The following is a 15,176-nucleotide window of genomic DNA, read 5'->3' on the forward strand; positions in this document are numbered from 1 at the left end:
TCATCACGTTTTATGGGAATTTGATTCTTAAATTCCTTCCAGGAATCATTCCTGGCCACTGAAGTCTCATGGGCTACCTTACCAAAATAGCAGCAAGAAAGCCAGCTCCCCTGAACTCGTATATTTTTCTATAATTTTCAAGAAAAGGACACCTACTTTTTCGGTAGTAATTGAGTTAGTTTACTAATAAATCACACTCTTAAGGGTAACTATCTAAAATTGAAAGATTCAAATCAATAAAAACTTTTTAACATTTTTATGAGGCGGGTACTATAACATTAGTTGGTTGTAAAAAATTCTAGGTCTATCATTTTTCATGGACTTCAGATATGTCAGGAAACAGAAGCATCTGTTTTCCTTTCTTTTCCTATGCAAGTGGTCAAATGATCCCCAAAATAATTACCATGTCCGTTACAAACAGAGAAAGGGACTAAGACCCGTTCCATCAAAATGTTTCAAGAAATGACAATACAGGCAACGAATAATATATGATTGATGCAGCAAAACTGCAGCCTTGCATGTGCTTTGGTTGGTCCAGATAATTAGAGGCAGGGCTTTTTTGGCATAGGAAATCATATAACTTACTCCTATTCCTCATTAGACATGTCTATAAATAAAACCAGTGGCCCTATTACGAACGAAGAAGAAAAATGCAGAAACGTAATAGACAATGGATGAGGTGTGACCATTTCCAATGGTTGATTGATAAACTAAAAGAATAGTTTATACGTATTACAATCCCATGCACCGAGTACTTCTTCAACCTCGATGAAGTAAGCTGCAATGTATATGTCAAAATGGAATTGCATGCCATGCTAGAATGCCTTTAGCCACCCATGCTGCATTCAGCGTCTGAAGAAAAGAGAAAAATGGATTCCGCACCTCTGTGAGTGTTTCAAAAGTACACTAGGACCCATCTCTGTTCCGGCCACCAATTGCAATGATTTAGCAGGGAATTTGCACAACTAATCAAAAGAAAAGAACTGGTGAAAGGGCAAGAAAGTTTTGTATTGGGGTGCCAGGACAGATAAGGTAAGAGTCAGAAGGCTGTTCCCCGGGTGGTTTTGTATGAGAAAACAAACAAAAACAGTTTCTGATTTCTGAAAATGTTCTCAAGACTATGTCAGACAAAACAGAGTACGGTTCCCCCAGACACTCCCGGAAAAAGATAAAAGAGACAATTTTGCGGTCTCACAGACACATTCTCAGCCTACAGATTGGAAAAGCTTCAAAACCACTTACGCCTAAAGATATGGTCTCTTTTGATCCTTTTCCTGTGGTAGTGCAAGCAACAGTATCATACGCCTTTGTCTTCTTCGAGATTTTCCATTTCCTTACCGAGTCTCCATGCGCACCACACCGCACGCAAATCCCACCCGAATGCAACCGGCGAGGAAATGCTCATTAACCATACATGCAGGACCACATATATTTACCATGATTTAATTGGACAAATAAATTACTTTGATGGAACTAATATAAATTATACAATATATATGGAAGGGATATTTACCCCACTCCCTCTTGAGACCGGGCCTGTGCCCGTAAAACCTCGGGGCCTGTGGTTTTAGCGTGCGTGGTGGTCAGGGTGAAATTTTTGTATTAAAATACTTTGTACTCTTCTTGTTTTCGAAAATAAAAAGCCAACCACTAGACATAATTAAATAGTTTTACCCTGGATACATCCTCTGTGAATAATGCAAAAGGACACCATGCATCTCAACTGATGGACATGACTCCTCTAAGTTACATCACGAACTCAAAGGGAACAAGATGCAAACCTTTCTCCTGCTCACACCCCGCTTTCCAAAAGCGTGAAAGATGCACTAAAACATGTTATGTTTTTTACAAGGAATGTTGGTCATCCTTCATTTATTACTATATCCTCATCGCAATTAGTGTATTTTTTTTTATTATAATAAACTTATCAAATAATCATTTAATACTATGTTATGTAATGCTGAGAGCCCCAGAGAATGTATAATAATGTTTAAAAAAAATTATTTAATATTTTTTATTAAAATAATTTAATTTTAATTTTATCTTTCTTAGAGCATCATCATTGGATTATGCAAATGCAAATCCAATAAAAAAAGTTTACTAATAGAACTTAAAAATACTCTACATTGGATTATCTAATTTCAAAATTTTTGCCTTTTAGCTACAGTAAAATTAAGGTTTGGAACCAAATTTGATTGTTACTATTTTACATCCAAATAAATAAAAAATAATATCTTTATACACACTCTATCTCCTTCTATTCTCCCTCCCCATTCTTCCTCTACATTATTTCTCCATATTATTTAATAAAAAATAATAATGTATTTCCATATAAGCTTTTAATTTAGGAAAAAAAGTTAATAGAAAAAATTTTAAAATATATTATTAAATTTATAATATTTTATTATTATTTTGACAAATAGTTAGATAATCTAATATAAAAATAAGTTTTGAATAGAACAGTTAAATGAAAAATCATGTCATATCATGTAAATTTTATATTTAGATTTAGATAATCCAATAAAAATGCTCTTAATCCCAGTTAGTATTAATTTCCAACACATTTTTAATTTTTTTAATGAAAACTTATTTAAAATACGACATGTGTTATGAATTCAATAAAAAAAAAAAAGAGAGTTTCAAGAGATTGAGAGAGAACGAGAGAAGAGATTCTCTTATTGATCTGTTATCAAACTTATGAATTCCTTAAAAGATTCAACGATATATATAGGAGTATAAAGGGGATTATGCTTTTGAAGGCTAGCTTACTATGCTAGCACTATACACTATGCATTTGACGACTAATACTATACATTTGACGGCTAGCTAAATATAGTCATACAATTTAAGATAATTTATAACAACATGTCAATTGATTGATCAGTATATGATTGAGACGCCCGAAAGAAGACAATATCAGTGTCATTGAGACGCCCGTGAAAGAGATATCATATATTGAAATTATGAGAGGGTCCGGTCCCAACCCCACCCACACGCGGAGCTAGGATATCTAATTTGTTTCCTAGCCATCGGCTTGGTTGGCGACCATCAAATCGTCGTGAACAGTAAATAGTTTTGAAACTTTCTGTGATGGGTTACCATGTTTTGAGGAAAATTAAAGCAATGAAAAAACAAACAAAACAAAACAAAACGAAAGAGCAACATCATGCTTCTTCTACTGTTTGTTTTTCTTTATCAAATTGACCATGTTTCTTTTATGGGAATATATCATACAATATGATCCACACATGCATCCACGATTTACAGACAACTGTTGACTGCAAGTGGCCGGGCCATGCATGCTTCTTGTACTCAATTACTCATGCCATGATTTAATCCCTACTTCCGAATAATTGGCACCGATGATTGTTATTTGTTGAAGATAATTTCAACAAAAAAATTAAATTAAATATGGGTATATATTTGTGGATGTCATGCATGGACTCATATGACAGATCGAATGCGCGCAAAGACAGAGATATTTGTAAGTACTATATATCAGTTACAATATTATTTGAAAGAAGTATATATATATATATATGTATGTATGTATGTATATATAAAGCTTTTGATAAATAAATGAAAGTGCACTTATGTATGCACTTATGTCACCATGACAACATTCATCCAAATGTTTATGAACCCTAATTTAAAGATCGTGATCACTTGCGATATTGATGCAAATAATTCATCCAAATGCTATTGGTTAAGGAGATCACCAAATCAGATTAGGTTTTGTGTCAAGTTCTCTTGATCAATTTTAAGTTTACTCTAAACTAAATTAATATACTTTACACCCGACACAGCTTTCCTTTTTATATGAGTATTGGTAGATATATTTTTAATGTGCTTCTAGAAAACTGCGTGCTTGTATATATTTTAATTTAGCATTCAATATTCTGCTAAGATTGCTGATCATGAGTACTACACTGGCATATATACTTTCATGTTAATATTATCTTAGTGTTGGGGACCGTTGAGCAGTTTGTGTCAAGTGTACGTGTCCTCCCAACACCAGGCACTTTTGAGTTCATAATTAATACTCGATGGTCACATAAAAGCTATAAAACCGGAAGGAAACGAATGAATAATTAATTAAGTTGGTTGATCATGTTGAAGATAGATAAGTTTAAAGATATTACGTACAGAATATGTATATACGCAGTGATCATCTGTTCGATCGAGCGCCATGCAATTATATATCAGGCTATTTCATGAACTGAGTTGAATTATTGGAGGCATGCAGTGTCTTCATCCCTGATTGCGCGCTGCTCAAAACATTCTTGAATTCTTGAATATGGTATCTAGAAAGGATATTAATTCCTTTGTTTTCGATTAAATATTAATTCATTCTCGATCCTAGCCAAGCCATCCCAGAAGAACAAATTAATGCGCCATGGTCTTGCATGCATGATGTCGTCGAGTCTTACTGTCAAGATAGACAATAGATCACATATATATATATATATATATATAGCACCGATCGAGGCTTTTCCTTTTTCCCTAACTTAATCTTTAACTTCTTTAGGGTTTCATGTGTTCCTTTCAATATGGCGTCTATTAGATTGTAACATTAATTATTTACATTCTTTAAACGTGTAGTGTGTGTTTATTTTATTCTTTGGTATAGAATACCTTAGTGAAATATAAAATGTATAAATAGGGGACTTTGAGTAATTTTAGGAGACAAGGAATTTAGAAGCCAGGAGAGGACAATAGTGTCGCATTTGCTCCACAAAGAAAACAGCGAATCAGTTTGAGTAGGAGGATGAAGAGATCCATCAATAAAACCTAATTTGTTTCTCACCTTCAAAGAGAGAAACGTAAATCGGCTCCAGGAATGGTAATTGCTTATGTGGAGTTTCTTAGTAACGAGGAGCACACTAGGATGATCCGCAGTCGTTAGATAGAAAGGACTACGAGGATCGACTTCTACGTTGAGAATGGGAGGGGAAGAAGAGAATGAATCGGTCTCAGGCATGATTCTAGGGTTTATGATTTAGGCAAAATCGAAATCAAAGAAATGAAATTGAAATTGAAGGCTCTGGAAATGTGAGATGGAATTGAAATCGAATTCACACAATAATAAAATCAAAAGCCAAACAAAAATAATCGAACAAAATTAGGAGATGAAATCGCGTAGGAAGGATGTGAAAAACAGAGAAAATCGCGTAAAGAAAGACTGGAAATACGAAAGGGAAAGTAAGGGTAATAGCGAAAAAAAAAAAAAAATTTCACTGATACCATATTAAACTCTCTGCTTTCCACCGAATGTAATCCATTGTATTAGAAAATAATATCCATCTCTGTACAAGACTCAAATTAGTCCCCTATTTATACATTTTATATTTCACTAAGGTACTCTATACAAAAGAATAAAATAAACATGATACACTACACGTGTAAAGAATGTAAATAATTAATATTACAATCTAATAGCGTCTGCAATGATGCTACAAGAGATGATCATCATGAAGTGGAAGACTGTAAAATAATGATTAAGATTAAATTCACCCAAAATGATCTGTACGTTAGCATGCAATGCAATTCGGTGTTAGGTTTCCAAAATGCAATCCGTTTGGCCTTTTTCTTCTCTACGCTCCATTTTAATGAGTAGATACCGATGATCACTGCTCAGATTCCTTAATTAGTTCGATCATCGACCGGTTTCAAAGCATTATTACGGGCAATAATTGTACATTATTCTTATGCTGTTTGGACCATTGACAAGTTATATCATGCATGCATGCATGCAGCTATTGAAAAATCACTCAGAATATTTAATGAGGCAGGTTTTATTCACGTATGCATTGGGAGCATTTCAATACCTGATCAGCCTCTGAATTGAGTCAATATACATTAATTGTCATGTTTTGGCTTTTCTTTTCATATACTTTCTTAGATATTATATAGGCCAATCGATCTGCTCCATTTAAATATTACTGCATGCATGCAATGCTGAGATTACAGATGATCATCATCTATGTGTATATAGTCCGCCGGCCAGCTGCTTCAGTTGATGGTAAAAAATTGTTGTTATTCATTACGTTTGGGTTGTTGGGGAGCATATGTACGTGTTTCCTGATATCTAACACACCAAAATTCACCTAAATCTTATTCTAGATCTTGCTCTACAAAACAAGCCAGCTTTTAGAAATTGATCATTTGTTCGGATGATTGAGAGGGAACACGATTATGCAATTAGGCACAGTACTAGTACTACTTAATTACGTTTGATGATGGAAGAGTTGATTAATTAGGCCGATCGAGAAACCACTATTCTCCTCTATGAATTATGATTAGTGATTAAAAGACTAAAAGACTTTATAATATTTATTAATTAGGAGCCGATTCAAAAGAAAGAGAGAGCTACCGGCCAACCAATGATCCTTTTCTCCAACATTAATATTTTGTGTTTGGAAAGCATGATCGATCATCAGCTAGCTAGTCTCTTCTGGGGACGAGCTTCAAATTAAGAGCCATTTGTTTAAATTTAGGACTAGTTCCTTTTTCCTTTCATTAATTTATCCGTTCCTGCATGTTCTTTTCTTATAATTAGGGATTTTGGTTTTTATTTATTTTTAATCTTACCAACTAATTTGTACATGATCGATGTTACAAAATAAATTAGTTGAAGATAAAAAATTTTATATCACAAGTTGATCATAATTGACAATATTAAGAAAATCTTTCTAAGCATGTGATTAATTAAGTATAATTAGACTTTTCCTTTTTAATGATAGGCAAGTGGTCCCATGGAGAGAGATCGAAGTGTGACATCAAATACATAAATTCTCTTAATATATATATATATATATATTATATTTTAAAAAAACTAGCATTATTCTCATTAATTTATAATTTTATCTCCGTTTTCATGAGGAATATATTTAAATATTATTGGATATATATAAATATTATTCTGTTATTGTTGTAGAATTATTTCTATTATATTATTTTTTAACCTTTCATGAAAATATTTGTTTAGTAATTAGACTATAATTATCACCTTTCTTCCATTCTTGTTCTGTGCATGTAAAAATAAATAAATAATTTCCAATCTTAGTCCTCTTGTATTGCCTAAAAATGAATAAAACTTATGGATTAGGCTTGGCGATTTAGCCCACACTCAATTCAGCCCAATTTCAATCAATAAAATGATGCAAGCCCATGAAAAAGAAAACAGGCATGTTAATGAATCAGGCCCAATTCAGCTTAATCTTTTTACAGTCAGATCAGATGTCCAAGACTCAAGAGGAATGCCCTATATATCCAAGCTCGTTGTAAAACTTGGTCTGACCCAATGCAACGAGCAAGTAAAAATTAAGGCCCATATCTTTGAAATCCTAAAAATTTGAAAAAAACTCCAAATACAAGAATCCAGGCTCCTAAAATCCCAAAAAATGAGCAGGTTTAGAATTCCCAAGACACATAAAGGCAAGACTCAATGATAGTAATGTAGATTGAAGCCTACGGAGGTGTCCATTTTAAGCCCCAACATCAAAATTAGACCACCCCTTAAATAATGAGAAATGATCATTATAAGTATAAAGTGCAGTATAATCACTTTAAAAGAGACATAAAAAATTAATTATTTTTTTAATAATAGATTTCATTCTTTTTTAAAATGACCTTACGGTATTTATACACTCCACAACTGTAATTATAATTACTCTTAAATAATTTTCATCTTTGGTTTTGCTTTTTGATGAGCTTTTTGCAGCTTGCTAGCTACTTGCTTCATCACGTAGTTTAATTTGTGTTATTTCAACTGCGGTTGAGTTGCTTTTGTTCAATTTTACTGTTATTCATTATATCTTTTATCGCACGTCCCTTTGTTTGTCGGTGCTAATAATTACCGTCATCTTTTCTCACTCCTTTCATACTTTTGTACTCGTGTTTGTATATAAATAGTTGTTATAAACAGCTAGCTAAATTAATCCTTTTGATTTGAGAACTGGGATTAATGGCTTAACCGAACTAGAGATCTAGTACTTTCGGGGAATTATCAGGAGGTTCCATGGCTGACGATGATCTACCATTGAATTACAGAAGCTTATACGTACAGCTTTTCCAGAACATCATGTATTTTACTGCATGCGCGCATTCGAAGCCACTGATCTCCGAGTTTGATCATCGGATCAGTGATAACGCCAGTCCCCACACACATTATAATCAAAAGACCAATAATCTCATAACACATGCTCTATATATTTTTAAATTATTATATTCTTATTAAACTAATTGAATTATTCTATTTATCATCTATACATCACATATTTATTATAAAAAAATTAAAAAAATTAAAATAAAATAAAATAAATGTAATGTGTAATATGTAAAGATAATAAATAGAATTATTTTATAAAAAATTATTTTTTAATATTATTTTTATTATAAAATTTTAAAAAAAATTAAACTTTTGTTAAAAGTTTAAGAAAGACCGGCCTCTAAATCTAAACAATCCCTAAATATATAGCAAAAGTTGTTAAGAACATGCTGTATTTGAATGTGCTTTATCTGTCACCGGTTGCCTGCCTTTTGGTGAAAGTGACTTTTGGGCTAATATCTTCGCTTGTTCTTCATTTTGTGTTTCATTAATATTGATTCTTACTGGAGATTAAAGAACCACAATAATAGTGTTTAAAAAATAAATAAATAATTTTTAAAGATTAAATTTGTAGCTTTTTTGGTAACTGCTGGTAAGTAGGACGACAGACGATGCAGTTTTTTCGCTTTTTTTAACCTTTCCCCATCGATCTCAAGTGTGATCATGAACCTTTCTTCAAGTTGAAATTTCAGTAAGGACATTAATTTGTCTTTTGCTTCTGCTGTATGTTAAACTTATAATTTCCATGACAAAGCTAAAAAAATAAATTGAGGTGCTACACTACTTCAACGTCACGATGATAACAATATTCATTCATGTTTTCTATCCATAAAACATGCAGAGTTCTCGTAAAATGAAAATTAAACATTTATGATCTCTCACTTTCTAGGAAAATGCATGTGATGATCTCATTCACCAAAACTGCCATAGATGTACATCTCACCTCTCAAGTTTCATCAAATCAAAACCTTTTTTCTGTTTTCGTGAATGAAGTTGTAGGGATCGGAGACTAGATATTGGTACAATAAACACCAATATCTGTTTGAGAGCTCTCGAAAGAGGATCGAAACTACCTCTATATACTGATCCAGGTCCGATTCTCCAATCGAATCTCATCTCTAACCTCTAAAATAGAGATCGAATAAGAATAAGATTTTCAGAATTAGAGAATATTAAGATCGAAGAAGTGTGGTGGCAGCTTATGATCATTACCGTCACTCATGATTCAAGTGCCACCTTATTAGTGCTTATCACAAGTCCTTTTCCAATTAATTTCTACTCCTCCTTAACGAAATACATGCCATTGATACAGCTGATCTCTATCTAGTATTAATTTTATTATATTAAACATAATGATGCAAGTGATCATGATGGAGACAAGTCATCCACCATAGATAATCTTGCAAGCCACTTTGGATTGGATTGTATAGTCAAGATCAAATATTTTATCTTAATATTTTCAAACGTAAATACTCATCTAACCAAATATCTACAGCTAGCTTGCACCAAATTGAGAACAACCTAGCTATCATGACTCTCTCCAACTCCTTTTTTTTTTTATTTTTTGAGGTGGACTATCTATCTCCTACGTACGTACTTGCTCCATGTCTTGAATTACTACCTATGTAAATTTGAACCTCGTAAAAAACAAAAATAAAATCACAGCCTTTTAAATTTTCTTAAAGTACTCGAAGGACCCACCATTAATCGCAAATAAAATCTACATATTAAATATGATTTGATGTGATATTTAAATTATAAAATTATTTTTATTATAAAATACATCTAACTATAAAGACATATCAATTTATATATTTATTTTTATGAGATTTTATTATACCCGTAACACTCTTTTATTAGTTGATGATACGAAGGCTTAATTGGTTGTATTGATCTGTGTCATTATTAAGTTTCTTTTTTTAAAATACAGGTGAGAAAATAAAGTGAGGTCATACGTGATAGTAAAAAATGATATAAGAAAATTGATTCCCCTTCCTCGATCTCTAAAAGTAAAAACCAAGACTTGGTGATTTTCTACGGATACTGAGCTCTGCTCGCTGACATGATTCCCCTTCCTCGCTCATGCACTGGTTAGCGAAATCTGGGCATATACATACAAAATCAAACTGCTGTATATCATCCTCATCATCATACACACCAGACCTAATTGAGTGTGAATTCACTTGTTTGCCCTTGTCGTGTTGTTCAGTTACCCCATATATATTCATATGATATGAGAGGAGGGGCCGTCAGTCTGATCAGTTCTCTTCTGGCCTTTTGAGTCTGCAGACTGCAGATGCAACCGTTACTTGCCCAATATTGTTACTCCACGAGAAACGTTTTCTTGACCTAAATACCCTTTCCCCGCTTAATCCCGGTTAACTTATCTTGTGAGAATGGGGTGTAACTGCAACAACTCTGTGGCTTGCATATTAATTAATCTTGCTGTCAACGGACAGCTTTGATCTGTCATGAAATGTGACCAACATCAACATGGATGCACCCTGTTTTGGCTGTAATTAGGACCACTTTATATATATATATATATATAGATATTCATCTTGTCCTTCCTTATTTCCAATGGTTTTAATAGGTTACGTGACGAGGAGGACACATTCGCATGGTAAATGTTTGTCATGATGATGAAGCTCGATCGTCATATATGCATTTGATTTGGCTATAGAATTGACTCAAAACTGAGGGAATATGCTGGAGAAATTCATTGAATTAAAGAGAAATGAAATGCAGCATTAATCAAGGCAACAGATCATGAGTCCTACCATATAGAAATAATATCGAAGCAAGCATTATCAACCTTATATCTAATTAAGGTCCATTACGTGATACACTACAAAACAATTAAACCCTAACGACAAACCCAATGAAAGTCACCAAACTTGGGGTAACCAGGTAATTTAATCTCCCAAAATCCTTTTTTAAAACAATCTTTCCATTTTCCACCCTCCCTTCAGTAGTCCAGGTTTTTCCTAATACCATGCCTTTGACACCTCTCTCTGTTTCTCTCTGATCAGCCGCCATGGCCAACTTCTTTAGCACCCACTTCGCAGTCCTTCTTCTCTTCACCTTTCTGATTTTCTTCTCCATTCCTATCACTCTCTCCCACTCCTCCATTCATGACCTCCTTCGCTCCAAAGGCTTACCACCCGGTCTGCTCCCCAAGGAGGTCAAGTCCTACACTCTCTTAGAAAACGGCACCCTAGAAGTCTTTCTCGATGGGCCATGCCTGACAAAGTTCGAGAACAGGGTGTATTTTGACAGTGTTGTGAGGGCTAATCTCACCTATGGGAGTCTCATAGGAGTGGTGGGTCTCTCCCAAGAAGAGCTTTTCCTATGGCTGCCGGTGAAAGATATCATAGTCGATGATCCAAGATCGGGGCTTATACTGTTCGACATAGGGGTCGCTCACAAGCAACTTTCTTTATCACTCTTTGAAGATCCGCCAAGTTGTAAGCCAGGAGGTACGTAAATTGGTTTCTGGCCTCTCAGATCAGATTAGTTTGATTTTGTTCAATTATCATGTATATCGTTTCTTTCTTTCTTAGTTTTCATGGTTCTAATCGATCGTACACGTGCTTTGGTGCCTTTTCTTTTATTTTTTCCTCCCCTCGTCTGTCTTTCGCTTTGGAGTTTGTAACTTCTGCAGCAGTTTGTTTTGATGTGGGTTTCTGTTACTTGAGTAGGAAACAGCTTTTGGGAGGATATTAATGCCAGTGTAGCTGATAATTCCAATTAAGTTACATCCATGTTATGTTTCAGAACTGCATAGATATTTGTTGCCGGCCCTCATGATGTATTTCTCTTCTTGCATATTTGGTATTTTATCCCCTCTCATTTTCCATCATCCAAACTCCAGAACATAAAACGAAAAACAAAAACAACTAGGGAACCTTCCTGCTTTCAAAAAAGGAAAACAATTCAGAGGAACTTTCCTATGAAAATTAAAGTGGAACATTTTCCAGTAAGGGGCCGGAGCCAGTGCAATCATCACAGGGTATATACATATATAGATCAACTGTTAATTAGAAGTATAATTTCAGGGTATTTGACATTGTTTTAGCTCTTATTTTTCGATCATAAATCATTCATTTTTTATATATATATATATTTTTAAGGCTAAGCATATAATGTCGTAATGCAGGTGGTTTGGAGAATCATGTGAGGAGGGGGAAAGGTTTCGAGGCTCTGAGATAGGGATGCCGACCTGTTTCTATCAAGTTTGTTTTGTTTTTCGTTTTTTTTTTTTTTTTTTCGCATGTGATGTAATAATCTAATTATAGTTATATGGGTAGGTGGGTTTAGATTAGAGGTTGAGTAGTAGTCTGTAAAGATGTGAAATTCTAGAATCAGATGCGTTAATCGAATTAGAAGAGTTGGAAATTCTAATCTTCAAACTTTTGTTCATTCCTTTTTTGTTTAAATACATATATATATTTTTTAAAATCTGTTTAATTAATCTCTTTAGAGATAAAGATTAGATGACTATCAAAGGAAAGAATATTCTATTTTGCAAGTCCCTTTGTGAAAAATATCATCAAATACATCATTTAAATAATAAATTTTGATTTATAAAATTTAAATTTTAAAATTTTTGATCCAATCAAATCATACCGTTTAATCTATACTGATTTATAAATAGAAAGAGTTCCAAACAAAAACTATGGATACATATCCTCTGGGATTTGCATTTTATTCTCTTGTTTTGTGCTTTTCTTTTGCTTTTGATTATGTTTCTAAAGGTAGTTTGAATACCTACACACATTGAGATTGTGGAACGAGGTTTGCTGATGCTCAAATCAAATGGAAAAAGGAAAAAAAAAAAAAAAAGATAAAGATAAAAAAAGCCTCTGTTCACGGGTGAATTAGGGGGTGTGGTGCAGACAAATCGTTAACACTTTCTTTCACGGATTTGTACAGAGATTCGTGTATTTTTCAAAAATCGCCCTTTTGTATAATAATCTTTCCATTCAGCCCCCGCGGGTTCGTGTGTTTCGCGGTTCGCGGGAAATGTGGGCCAATGACATTCACTGGTACTGATGGTGTTACGTGGGTCCAACGCACCTTGTTTTGGGTGGGATGGGCCCTACATGCTTCACTTTGTCCTTTTTCCTTTGCTTTGGTGTGCCTTGGCACAATCACGAGGCTCTTCCCCCACCAACATTGTTATATTTTCTTCACTTCTTTCTGGTTTTCCTTTTTTTTTTTTGGTTAAAACTATGTTTTGAAGATGAGTCGGCCTGCATGTATTTTGGTTTTCTTTTCCTGTTAATGGATTAAGGGTTCAACAAAATTAAAATTTAGGGAACGTTTAATTAGGAAGCATAGAAAAGAGCTATAATAGACTCAACAAAATTATAATAATTTTAATTTTTATCAATTATATTAGTTAAATCTATTGAGTTTCAAATGTTATTCAAATATTATTTTGGCATACAAAATTCTCTCTCCTCCTTACATTTGGATTCTTACATGCTGCATTTCTTAGTTTTTGTTTCTTAAACATATTTAATCATTCGCATAACTTTTTACTCTAATTTACATCTATACTATACTTAGAAAAATATGATTGATGAGAAAATATATCAGTTGAAAAAATATAATTGTTGTAAAAAATAGAATGTTAGAAAATTTTATCTATTAGAATAATATGAACGTCTGTAATTTTTTAGTAACAAATAAATATTTAAATTATAATTAGAATTAAAATAAAAGAAAATATCAAAATCAATATTTTAATAGAATAACGATAGATTTGTTAAGTCTGTTATTTGATATTGTTAAAAAGTTACTAATGAAATTTGTAAAAGTGAATTTTCTAGTCAAATTTTATTGAACTCACTACTAATACTCTTAATAAAAAAAAATACTAGATACAAGATGTAAATAGATAAGTCTCGTATATACTTTTTATAAAAAAAGTGGATCTCATTAAAAAAATAATAAATTCTTTTATATTTTTTTAAATAGAGTCTATTTTTTTTTTATAAAAGTCTAAGATTTATCTATTTAAAACTTATATAAATAATTTAACTTAAATTAAACAACTTGCCCACTAATACAGAGATTAAGGTACCATTTGGCTGTTACTGCCAATGGGCTATTTTTCACAATTTGAGCATAGAAAGTTGTGGGAAAATTACTATGCCGACGCCTTATTTTCGGGCCATCGGAAGATACGATGAAATTCAATAGAGATTTTCTGTAATTACCATATTGAATTAAATGGTTTAATTTTAAAAAGAGATTTTACTTTCTATTATATGTAATATTACTCTATAGAAGTTTTAAACAGTATGAGTCAAATCTTAATTAGTTAACATATGCAATCACAGTATGCATGAGAAAACACAGATTCCCTTTACTATTAAAAGAGTGATGCTAGGTAAAATAGTAGAATAGGTAAGTATAGCACAATCATTATAAAAAATAATAAAATTTATTATTAAAAACTATTATTTTTTTATATGGATCATATATTTTTTTAAAATAATTACGCAATACTTACACACTCACGACTATAATTATTATTTATCTTATTAAAAATTGATCAGAAAAAAATATAATTATAAAAAAATGATATTTGCAATCGTGAGTATGCAAGTGCCGTACAATCATTTAAAAATAAATAAGTGAATATGATATACATATAAAAATAAAATTTAAATTTTTAATAATAAAATTTATTCTTTTTTAAAATAACTACACAATATCTATATATTTTTATGATTATATGTAACGTTACGGATAAATTCGTGAATTATAACTTCAAACGGCTGCCGTCAGTCCTATAAAAATAAAATAGTTTCCGGGTTCGTTTTCGTTGAACCATAATACTTGTCCGGACGTGACATTACAGCGAAATTTGACCGGGAAATAATTGTTTTCAGATTCAAGACAAAGAAAAGAAAAAATGAACAACCTTAGTTACCTGCCAACTCATCCTCCAAACTTCAAATGTGCCCAAAGTTCCACTAATTTTAATTTTAAAGCTAAATCCATTGACGAAGATGGATTTTGTTTTAAATAAAGAATGTGTACAGTGTACTAT

At 32.6% G+C, this 15,176-nt stretch overlaps 1 protein-coding gene across 1 annotated transcript; it reads left to right on the top strand.

Annotated features, from left to right (window-relative positions):
* The first annotated feature begins 11,061 nt into the window (after positions 1–11,061).
* Positions 11,062–12,522, top strand: LOC122289017. The gene is made up of 2 exons (XM_043095892.1): positions 11,062–11,589; positions 12,270–12,522. Exons 1-2 carry the CDS (start codon positions 11,148–11,150, stop codon positions 12,320–12,322), a joined length of 495 nt encoding a protein of 164 aa, XP_042951826.1. The 5' UTR covers positions 11,062–11,147; the 3' UTR covers positions 12,323–12,522.
* The last annotated feature ends 2,654 nt before the right edge of the window (positions 12,523–15,176 follow it).

This window comes from Carya illinoinensis, chromosome 12, assembly GCF_018687715.1.
Source record: "Carya illinoinensis cultivar Pawnee chromosome 12, C.illinoinensisPawnee_v1, whole genome shotgun sequence".
In the NCBI taxonomy this organism is placed as follows: domain Eukaryota; kingdom Viridiplantae; phylum Streptophyta; class Magnoliopsida; order Fagales; family Juglandaceae; genus Carya; species Carya illinoinensis.

Bases quoted from the DNA above. Each gene is read 5' to 3' on its own strand.
- LOC122289017 (XM_043095892.1), top strand. From the start codon at position 11,148: ATGGCCAACTTCTTTAGCACCCACTTCGCAGTCCTTCTTCTCTTCACC. The intron at 11,590-12,269 runs GTACGTAAATTG...GTCGTAATGCAG, and splicing joins GCCAAGTTGTAAGCCAGGAG to GTGGTTTGGAGAATCATGTG.